Source organism: Salmo trutta, chromosome 13, assembly GCF_901001165.1.
Source record: "Salmo trutta chromosome 13, fSalTru1.1, whole genome shotgun sequence".
Taxonomy (NCBI): domain Eukaryota; kingdom Metazoa; phylum Chordata; class Actinopteri; order Salmoniformes; family Salmonidae; genus Salmo; species Salmo trutta.
Window position 1 is genome coordinate 50,799,438 of NC_042969.1, and position 11,736 is coordinate 50,811,173.

The 11,736-nt window shown below is 42.8% G+C and overlaps 1 protein-coding gene across 2 annotated transcripts; it reads left to right on the plus strand.

The window, feature by feature from the left end:
* Positions 1–923: 923 nt before the first annotated feature.
* On the plus strand, positions 924–11,450 carry LOC115205964 (G-protein coupled receptor 4). 2 transcript variants are annotated; one of them, XM_029772420.1, is made up of 3 exons: positions 924–1,314; positions 5,465–5,583; positions 9,445–11,450. In XM_029772420.1, exon 3 carries the CDS (start codon positions 9,486–9,488, stop codon positions 10,485–10,487), a length of 1,002 nt encoding a protein of 333 aa, XP_029628280.1. In that variant the 5' UTR covers positions 924–1,314; positions 5,465–5,583; positions 9,445–9,485; the 3' UTR covers positions 10,488–11,450. The 2 variants fall into 2 exon arrangements, with proteins under 2 accessions (XP_029628280.1, XP_029628281.1); XM_029772421.1 differs by lacking the exon at positions 924–1,314 and adding an exon at positions 4,225–4,246.
* The last annotated feature ends 286 nt before the right edge of the window (positions 11,451–11,736 follow it).

Genomic DNA, 11,736 nt, shown 5'->3' on the forward strand with positions numbered 1-11,736 from the left:
TGGGGAAACAAAACTGGGGGGCATGTCTGGGGGGTCCATGCCATGTCAGGCTTTGCCACCCGGTACTTTGCCGACCCATAGAGGCGGCTCTGTCTCTTGTTTCATCTCTCCATCTCCCTGTTGAGCACAACACGTCCTCACTTCAGGACAGATTTTCCTCTCCAACTCCAACTTCTGATTTCTGACCACATCTCTGAAACTTATCACCACTGACAATTGTACACTATCTGCTCATTTACCCACATACCTTCATGCATCTCTGTACATTTCCCTGCAGCAACGTTCATTTAAAAAAAAATCGCTTTGGATACAGCTGTGAAGCGTTCAACCTCAAGTGCATATTGAGAGAGTTATTACAAGACAGAATTCAAAGATGGGATGATAAATATTAACACAAGAGTGTAGGGAGAGTCAGTTTATAAAGGATATTTGCTTCTCATTCCCAGCTGAATTGTGACTGATAAACATTTTTCCCTCCTGTATTAATCTCCAGCTGTGATTTACTTCAGGTACAGAGATGACGTTAGAGATAACCTGACCCGTGATGAATAATTTTAGAATTCTTCCTGATGGTTTCAGTCCGGTTGACATGTGTATCAGATTTCCACGCCACAGGAATAGCCCATTAGTCACGTCTAAAGATAATTTTAATCTATTGTGTTATTGACTTACATTGCCTGTGAGTCAATAATATCTGTTGCTGCTGTTAGCTCTCTTTGTTGTATCTTGTGGAGGAAACTACCATTGTGGTCAGCCTGACTTCCTGTCAAGTTGTAAGTTTCAGTCTCAACGATCCATCTGGAGGTGCTGGGGAGTAAGTGTATGAGTAGTGTCTAGCCTGGTCTCTACCCCGCCCTGAAGTAATTACTTCTCAAATGCACGTGTGTGCTGAAGAAAACTCCCTCCCTCCCTCCTCCCCTAAACATCACTCTTCTCTTCCCCTCTCGTGTCTGGCTTATTCTCTCTCTGTCTTTCTCGTGCATGGCTGTCTATCTGACATCTTGACTTTAGTGAATGGACTGACTGCTAATGGTTGGCATTTCCCCATCACAGAGGACGTGTACTGGGTTGAAAACATCAGTCTGTCGGTTGTCTTCTCTCATCAGAGTGTTTCTGACTGGAGTGGGCGCAGCTCTCTTCCTGTCGTCATGTGGGACTCTAATGGTCTGGCAGTAACTCAAAGGTTCTGAAGTCTCCCCTCAGGCTGTCTGAATGGAAATCTCCTGTACCTGAGGGTTACTGAAGGAGACAGAAGTTCTTGGCCCACTTTTGGAGAACCATTGTTGACAACAAGCTAAGTGCCACAACTGACAGGTGAGGACTTCTTAAACGGCGGTCAGGACTCAGAAGTGGTAAAACCTGTAGATGAATGAATGATAGTGCTTTTGTCAACTTTTTCCTTTCGGATGGAGTTCAGACATTCTCTGAAAGTTAGTGCACAGAGTATCACTGTACGTTTTAGAAGATAAGACATACACATATTGTCTCAAATTGATTGAGAGTCCTTTAGGTCTCAGTTCAATCTCTTCACAGATGCACGCCTGTGCTTCCTAAATATTCGACCTAAAAATTGCGCTGACAAGATCTATTTTAATTCCGTTCTAAAATAACTCCCCCCCAACACAATTTTCCCTGTTGCTCTGGCCCCAGGATGACAGAGATAAAAGGAAGCCTGTAGCAGTGTGAGTCTGTCTCACTAAATGATTAGACTAAAGAGGTCTGGGAATGTAGCCAGTGACTGATTCAACGTCCGAAAACATGCAAATTGCTTCCACAGGTGCTTAAAGGGCAAAACAAAGGGTTGATTCTGAGAACTGTGGAAATGTGGAAGAGAACAGTCTGCTGATTGAGAAAGAAGTGGACATTTTCAAGGATGTAAACGAGTGACGCTTTGAGACCGTTGGGACACGAGACTATCTGTGACCTGGGAGATCTTTCGTCTAGCTGTCACTGGACGTCTGAGAGTCCCCTCCCTGTGCGTTTGGCTAAAAGAACATTAACATACTGCTGGACAGATGTAATGGAGTTAAATCCACATTACAAGTGGTCTTGAGAGGGCTAGCAAGGACAGCTTCAGTGAGTAGATATTACATGTAGTGTCAGTCAAATGTACTCTTCTAATTGTTAAGCAAGGTTCATTTGACGTTAAGAGAATACGGACAACACAAGGACTAAACTAAACCCACAATCTCAGGGAGTTAACCAAGATGGTGTGCAAATCTGATAGATAATCCTGTGGGAGAGAACGCAAGGCAGGTAGCATGTAGAGTTGCATATTTATGAAGGGTAGCCTGCTACACAAATATTCATGATGCTTTATTAATCAGACAGGACAGATAGCTTAAAAAGTGCATTCTTCAGGCCAAACATGAGATAACAAAACTAGACCTACAGTGTTCTTCAGTAATGTGCTGGAATGTACAGTTGAAGTCGGAAGTTTACATACATCTTAGCCATGTACATTTAAACTCAGTTTTTCACAATTCCTGACATGTAATCCTAGTAAAAATTCCCTGTCTTAGGTCAGTTAGGATCACCACTTTATTTTAAGAATGTGAAATGTCAGAATAATAGTAGAGAGAATTATTTATTTCAACTTTTATTTCTTTCATCACATTCCCAGTGGGTCAGAAGTTTACATACACTCAATTAGTATTTGGTAGCATTGCCTTTAAATTGTTTAACTTGGGTCAAATGTTTTGGGTAGCCTTCCACAAGCTTCCCGCAATATGTTGGGTGAATTTTGTCCCATTCCTCCTGACAGAGCTGGTGTAACTGAGTCAGGTTTGTAGGCCTACTTGCCCGCACACGCTTTTTCAGTTTTGCCCACACATTTTCTATAGGTTTGAGGTCAGGGCTTTGTGATGGCCACTCCAATACCTTGACTTTGTTGTCCTTAAGCCATTTTGCCACAACTTTGGAAGTATGCTTGGGGTCATTGTCCATTTGGAAGACCCATTTGCGACCAAGCTTTAACTTCCTGACTGATGTCTTGAGATGTTGCTTCAATATATCCACATCATTTTTTCTCCTCATGATGCAATCTATTTTGTGAAGTGGACCAGTGTAACGGCTGTCGTGAGAGAGAGTAGACCAAGGTGCAGCGGAGTTAGTGTTCATCATTGAATATTTAATAGACGAAAGAACACGATACAAAAATAAGAAAACCGACAGCCAAACAGTCCTGTCAGGTGCAAAACACTAACAGAAACAATTACCCACAAAACCCCAACGGAAAAACAGGCACTTATGTGTGACTCCCAATTAGCAACAACACTCTACAGCTGTGCTTGATTGGAAGCCACACGGCCAAAATCAATTAAACAAACCAACATAGAAAAATGCACATAGAACGCCCACCCAATGTAACACCCTGGCCTAACCAAAATAAAGAACAAAAAAAACCCTCTCTATGGCCAGGGCGTTACAACCAGTCCCTCCTGCAGCAAAGTACCCCCACAACATGATGCTGCCACCTTCGTGCTTCACGGTTGGGATAGTGTTCTTCGGCTTGCAAGCTCCCCCTTTTTCCTCCAAACATAACAATGGTCATTATGGCCAGACAGTTCTATTTTTGTTTCATCACACCAGAAGACATTTCTCCAAAAAGTACGATCTTTGTCCCCATGTGCAGTTGCAAACCGTAGTCTGGCTTTTTTTATGGCGGTTTTGGAGCTGTGGCTTCTTCCTTGCTGAGCGGCTTTCAGGTTATGTCGATATAGGACTCGTTTTACTGTGGATATAGATACTTTTGTACCTGTTTCCTCCAGCATCTTCACAAGGTCCTTTACTGTTGTTCTGGGATTGATTTGCACTTTTCGCACTAAAGTGCGTTCATCTTTAGGAGACAGAATGCGTCTCCTTCCTGAGTGGTATGACGGCTGTGTGGTCCCATGGTGTTTATACTTGCGTTCAATTGCTTGTACAGATGAACGTGGTACCTTCAGGCGTTTGGAAATTGCTCCCAAGGATGAACCAGACTTGTGGAGGTCTACAATTCTTTTTCTGAAGTCTTGGCTGATTTCTTTTGATTTTCCCATGAAAAGCAAAGAGGCACTGAGTTTGAAGGTAGGTCTTGAAATACATCCACAGGTACACCTCCAATTGACTCAAATTATGTCAATTAGCCTATAAGAAGCTTCTAAAGCCATGACATAATTTTCTGTAACTTTCCAAGCTGTTTAAAGGCACAGTCAACATAGTGTATGTAAACTTCTGACCCGCTGGAATTGTGATACTCTGAATTGTAAGTGAAATAATCTGTCTGTAAACAATTGTTGGAAAAATTAATTGTGTCATGCACACAGTAGATGTCCTAACCGGCTTGCCAAAACTTAAGTTTGTTAAAAATACATTTGTGGAGTGGTTGAAAAACGAGTTTTAATGACTCCAACCTAAGTGTATGTTAACTTCCGACTTCAACTGTACGTTTGGACAGGCATTCTGCAAGCACATTCGATTTTTAAAAGTATAAACATGGTTGGGGTTTCATATAAGAAAGAGGAAATGAAACTGTTGGAGCGAAGGGTAACCACAATAGCGCAGTTATCAAGAACACACCCACAAGTGGTCACATAAAATACAGCATTATGGGCTACAGTATTTAGAAAGATTTGTATCAGCAGTTCTGAATTTATTTTTGGTTAAGAGTCAACGGAAAATTAGTAATCTAGACCAGACTGTTCATTATTTCCTTGTTACTAAGAGGGGAATACCACGGTTACTCACAACTCAAGCTATCGGTATGCCACCGATACCTACGTTCAGCCTTTTCACTTTTTCTGATGAACGTTGTCAAGGGCGCAAAATGTTCAACTAACGCAATGATTATTCCATCAATGTCTCTGAAACTGAAAGATGTTTCTAAATTCCACAGTGATTATTGGAGGCCAAATGGCCTGACTAGTCAGTAGATTGCACCAGCATAGCAGAATGTTCTGATGAATGATTAGCACGTTATGGTCTGACAACAGGTTCAGGTCGCCCTATTCACCGTGGTAATAATACAAAGGAAAATGTGCAGATCGTCACATAGTCAACGCTCATTCTTATTTGCTGCTAAATGAACTACTAATCATGTTCGTCTCACCTCAGTTAGGCTATTTGCGGTTTGCATGTAATGTCTGTCATCCACATGGTGAGAACTTAGATTAATGACAGATCTGTGGATCACCCATAGAATTACCCTTTAGGATCATTATCATGAGCATTAACCCAGGGAATAGGAATGAGTGCTTGATCAGTCTGGATTACATACCAATTATATACCGTAGAGTACATTTACATCACATGCCAATTCATGCCAATGTATTATCATCCACTTATACCATTAATAAGGGCCTTCTGTTTCTGCACACCAACAACAACAAAGCCTGAGTGTGGGATGAGGATGGAAACATGGCAACATCATCTTCTCTGCCCCATAACGTTTTGTTTTTTCATGATTTCCTGTTTTATCTTTCAGAACTCGAAAGAGTTTCTCCAATTTGAGCTGGAACCGAGCTACTCCTCAATACCATCAACACCTTTTAGTGCAATAATTAAAAAGAAGACTTTGTATTACTCCACCAGAGAGCTGAAAAGGTAATTATGTGATGGCGCTACTAATAATCTAAAAACACATTTTGGTGTATGTGGTATTGAAAGGAACATAGATGTCCATCTTATTCATTGCTGTCATGTTTCCCAGAATCTAATTGGGATTTAGATTGGAATAGGGATGTTTGTTTCATGTGACAGTCAGACTTGCATGTCTATTTCAGGAGCAAGCTAGAACAGAAACTTAGATCTGATTATCAGTGTGTAGTATCAGTCCGAATTTCATCACCAATGATTGATAAAGTTACTGCCGCAGGACATATTTTCTTCCCGCTATGATCGTAACACCCCTGTGACCTTTATAGAACTATGTCCTTCCTTGCATTTCACTAAAGAGTTGAAATACGCATTAAAGCTACGAACTGTACTGCTGTCAGTCTTATTTCCTCCAAATATCTGGTTAATCCAATCCCAGGGCCTGGCTCTGGCACATCGAACGTCACAATGAAGTGCAAATGCTCTCCCGTGAATCACAACCTGTGCTGTGGCAGATAGTCAGCCAGTTGGAAACCATTCAGAACAGTAACCATGGAAAATGTTGATGCAATTACTGGACAGCAGCATTAACATAAGATAATATAAACCCGTTAAGAGGAGGGAGCCAATATTTCCATGACACATTTTTTGTCAAATCATAAGATCCTGAACCCAATGACAGTAACTGCTATCATACACAGAGGGGGTCAGACAATGTAGAAGGTCACAAATCCTGAAATTGGTGAAGCTTTTCACACAAAGTATTTAAAAGCGGAGAGATGGTTTCACAGTCAATTTGGAGTTAGCCAGTTCCACTGCAATAAAGCTCAAATCGATATCTGTGAGACCATGACTAAACCTCAGAGACCCACTTTTGAAGGGTAGACTCATATTTTCCATCCAGAGCCAATTATCAAGCTCAAATAGTATGTTACATTTTTGACTGTGTCAGAGTGGATAGCCAAAGGGTTTTATCTTTTTGACACATAAACAATTTTGTCAATGAAATGGGTTGTAGCAAAGTGTGATGAGCTGGATACTGGGATATTAAAATGAAAAGATTGTGAGTAAGAGGATGCCATCTTTTGAGGGATGAGTTCAACTGATATGGGTTATATAGTATTGTGTCTATTTATACGGTGCATTCAGAAAGTACTCAGACCCCTTCACCTTTTCCACATTTTGTTATGTTACAGACTTATTCTAAAATTGATTAAATATGTTTTTTCCTCATCAATCTACACACAATACCCCATAATGACAAAGTGAAAACAGGTTCTTAGAAATGTTTGCATAAGAAACAGAAATAACTTACATAAGTATTAAAATACACATGACAGCCCGCTTGGAGTTTGCCAAAATGTACACAAAGGACTCTGACTGTGAGAAAGAAGAATCTCCGGTCTAATGAAACCAAGATTGAACTCTGGCGTGAATGCCAAGCAACAAGTCTGGAGGAAACCAGGCACCGCTCATCACCTGGTCAATACCATCCCTACGGTGAAGCATGGTGGTGGCAGCATCATGCTGTGGGGATGTGGGAGACTAGTCAGGATCAAGGGAAAGATGAACGGAGCAAAGTACAGAGAGATCCTTGATGAAAACCTGCTCCAGAGCGCACAGGATCGAAGACTGGGGCGAAAGTTCACCTTCCAACAGGACAACGACCCTAATCACACAGCCAAGACAATGCAGGAGTGGCTTCGGGACAAGTCTCTGAATGTCCTTGAGTGGCACAGTCAGTGCCCGGACTTGAACTCGATCAAACATCTCTGGCGAGACCTGAAAATAGCTGTGCTGCGACGCTACCCATCCATCATGGCAGGGCTTGAGAAGATCTGCAGAGAAGAATGGGGAAACTCCCCAAATACAGGTGTACCCAAGAAGACTCAAGGCTGTAATCACTGCCGAAGGTGCTTCAACAAAGTACTGAGTAAAGGCTCTGAATACTTCTGTAAATGTGATATTAAAAAAAAAGTTTTTGCTTTGTCATTATGTGGTATTGTGTGCAGATTGATGAAGGAAAAAAACTATTTAATACATTTTAGAATAAGGCTGTAACATATCAAAATGTGGAAAATGTGAAGGGGTCTGAATACTTTCCGAATGTATCGTATGTGTCTCTATATGATACACTTCATGGGCTCTTTTGAATCTGTAAAGCTGAATTGTTACAGATTCTGCGATAGAAATGTAAAGGTAATTTCTGAATGAGCCAACATATGCAGTGTTTACTGTGAATGCAGTCTCCGCTAAAGCGGAGATTGCCTTTAAATTTCAATCAAGCTATAAAGCTGAACTTCCGCAATGCAGATTGATTAGAGCCCTATGTGAGTAACTTTCTACTAAATGAGAATAGAGGAAGTTCTAGGAAAGACAGAATAGGCTGTCTCATTTATGACTCAAGACTGTCTAAATACAACTTTCCTGGTTAAATAAATGTAAAAAAAATGGCCAAAGACTACGGAAACTTGATTTTTAACACAGGTGATAATCAAGCTTTTCTGATCAGGGTTCATACATCACAAGCGATTCAAACTATATTTTATTTTACACTAATTACATACAGAATATACCTTTGTGAGAATGCTGTTCATTGACTACAGCTCAATGTTCAACACCATAGTGCCCTCAAAGCTAAAAAATAAGCTAAGGACCCTGGGACTAAACACCTCCCTCTGCAGCTGGATCCTGGACTTCCTGGTGGGCCGCCCCCAGGTGGTAAGGGTAGGTAACAACACATCCGCCACACTGATCCTCAAAACGGGGGCCCCTCAGGGGTGCGTGCTCAGTCCCCTCCTGTACTCCCTGTTCACTCATGACTGCACGGCCAGGCACGACTCCAACACCATCATTAAGTTTGCTGATGATACAACAGTGGTAGGCCTGATCACCGAGAACGACGAGACAGCCTATAGGGAGGAGGTCAGAGACCTGGCTGTGTGGTGCCAGGACAACAACCTCTCCCTCAACATGGTCAAGACAAAAGAGATGATTATGGACTACAGGAAAAAGAGGGCCGAGCATGCCCCCATTCTCATCGACGGGGCTGTAGTGGAGCAGGTGTTTAAGAGCTTCAAGGACCTTAGTGTCCACATCACCAGCAAACTAACATGGTCCAAGCACACCAAGACAGTTGTGAAGAGGGCACGACAAAACCTATTCCCCTTCAGGAGACTGAAAAGATTTGGCATGGGTCCTCAGATCCTCAAAAGGTTCTACAGCTGCACCATCGAGAGCATCCTGACTGGTTGCATCACTGCCTGGTATGGCAACTGCTCGGCCTCCGACCGCAAGGCACTACAGAGGGTAGTGTGAACGGCCCAGTACATCACATCATTGGGGCCAAGTTTCCTGCCATCCAGGACCTCTATTCCAGGCGGTGTCAGAAGAAGGCCCTAAAAATTGTCAAAAACTCCAGCCGCCCTAGTCATAGACTGTTCTCTCTGCTACCACACGTCAAGCGGTACCGGAGCATCAAGTCAAGGTCCAAGAGGCTTCGAAACAGCTTCTACCCCCAAGCCATAAGATCAAATGGCTACCCAGACTATTTGCATTGCCCCCCCGCCTCTTTTACACCACTGCTAGTCTCTGTTGTTATCATCTATGCATAGTCACCTTAATAACTCTACCAACATGTACATATTACCTCAACTAACCGGTGCCCCCGGACATTGAATCTGTACCGGTACCCCCTGTATATACCTCGCTATTGTTATTTTACTGCTGCTCTTTAATTACTTGTTACTTTTATTTCTTATTCTTATCTATATTTTTTATAACTGCATTGTTGGTTAGGGGCTCGTAAGTAAGCATTTCACTGTTGTATTCAGCACATTTGATTTGATTTTGATTTGTTTGTCTTTTCAGGAAGTACTCCAGTTTGGACCTGAACAAAGATAGAGAAACAGATGGATAAAACAAACTTCAACTTGACTTGCGTGACAATCTCTAATAGCCCTATCAGTAACTTATTGATGGGCATCTACATCCTGGCCTTTATCCTGGGCTTGGCCTTTAACCTATTGACCCTTGGCCCCATCGTCCAGCAGGTCCGCAGCCAGAACGCCCTGGGGGTATTCCTGCTCAACCTGTCCCTGTCTGACCTACTCTATATCTTTACCATGCCTCTCTGGATCAACTACTACCACAAGGACCACCACTGGAGCCTGGGCAGCCTCTCCTGCAGCGTGGCCGGCTTCTTCTACTACTCCAACATGTACCTTAGCATCTACCTGCTGTGCTGCATCTCTGTGGACCGCTGCCTGGCCGTCACCTACCCCCTAAGGACCAAAGCCTTCCGCAGCACGCGCTACGCCTGGGTGCTTTGTCTGGTCGTGTGCGTGACTGTCATGTCCGGACACGGCCTGGTGCTGTTCAAAGACAACCTGCAGGACGCCCACGACGACATGCAGGACCGCTGCTACGAGACCTACCCCATGCCGCAGCCCGTGGCCCTGTTCAACCTGCTGCGGGTGGGCATCGGCTTCCTGCTGCCCCTGCTGGTGCTGGGGCTGTGTTACTGGAGGATCCTGGGCCAGGTGAAGCAGAGCGAGGGGCTGGGGGAGCAGGCTAAGAGGAAGGTACGGCTGCTGTCCTTCGGGGTGATCGGGATTTTCTCTGTGTGCTTCGCCCCCTACCACCTCCTCCTGCTGACCCGCTCCCTGGCCTACTACCACATGGACGAAAATATGTACTGTCAGTTTGAGCAGAAAATGCACTTCCCTTTCTCGTTCACGCTGGCCCTATCCAGCCTGAACAGTGTGGTGGACCCAGTGCTGTATGTGCTGGTCAGTAACGGGGTGAGGGAGGACATGAGACTGTGCTTCTGTGGGAACAGACAGGGTCAGAGGGAGAGAGAGAGTCCCCTCTCCATTGAACCATGGAACACACATATTACAAGCCTGATCTGATTACATACTGTGTGTTTGTGTGGAGGGTTGGGTAGGTTACTTTCTAAATGTAATCCATTACAGTTGTAATCAATAATGTAACTTTTGGATTACCCAAACTCACTTTCAGTTGCTTTTGGATTGCCTTCCCTTTAAGAGGCATTAGAAGAAGACAAAAAGGATCCATCCAACGCATTTGGTATGTCATCATGGTGGTCTCTGACTCACTCAGGTGGAACAAGCTGATGCTTTTTCCAATGCTGAATTGAATGTCATTGAGAAAACAGAATGCTGTCATAAGGTGTCTGAATTTAAAAGTAATCTAAGTAATCATGTTGTTTTTCAAGGGTATCGGTAATCTGATTACAATATCTTTGCTGGTAACGTAACTGAATACAGTTACAGTTTGTTGTATTTATGCCCTTCATCTTTTGCTGTAAATCCCTTCTGTGCACATTGTAAAAAGGACGGCATGTTTGTTCTGTGTGACTTTAATAACATGTTCTTTCATATCAACCCACTTTCATGGACAATCAGTCAATCAGGTTGTCTTTAAAATGTTCAAAGAAAAGCCTTTGTGAAGTTTTTCTAACATTCTGCTTGGTGATGAGGATGGGTATTGTGTTCTTTAATTGGAGCTTTCTATTAATGCCTGTCCTCATTGGTAAGGAAAACCCTTTCAAAGGCTGTCTGTTCTGGCTTTATGTTACAGGATTGCTCCGCTTGAAGGGCCCTTGAATCTCTTCAGGCCTGCCACAGGTTTTCATTGATATGTGCTTGGTTTACAAATGAACCTTCTTGTTCTAATTTGCCTGTTTGTGGACTGACATAAATCAGAAGAACATTTGTCAATTTCATATACTGTATATCCCAAACGAAATCTATGTAATAAACAATTCTGGTGTTGGAATCACATAAAATACAGTACTGGACATTGAAGACATGTTGTACAAATGTTCACCCAATAAACATAAAAGGAAGCTACCCAAATGTGCATATTTGTTATTACGTTTCCATGTACAATTCCATTATCGGACAAATCAGTTCCCCTCTCACTCCATCAAGGTAAAATATAAAAATAGGAGAACAAAAATCCAGCGCTGGAAAAAAATTAACTTCCTCATCAATTTAGACACTTAGTCAATACAGCTCTTTGACAAATGCTCTGAACATGAGAGATCACTGTAGACCCTCGCTTTAATTAAGCAGTGTGATGCTGATTTATGTCGGTTGGCACCCCCCCTTGGGTTGTGCCATGGCGGAGATCTTT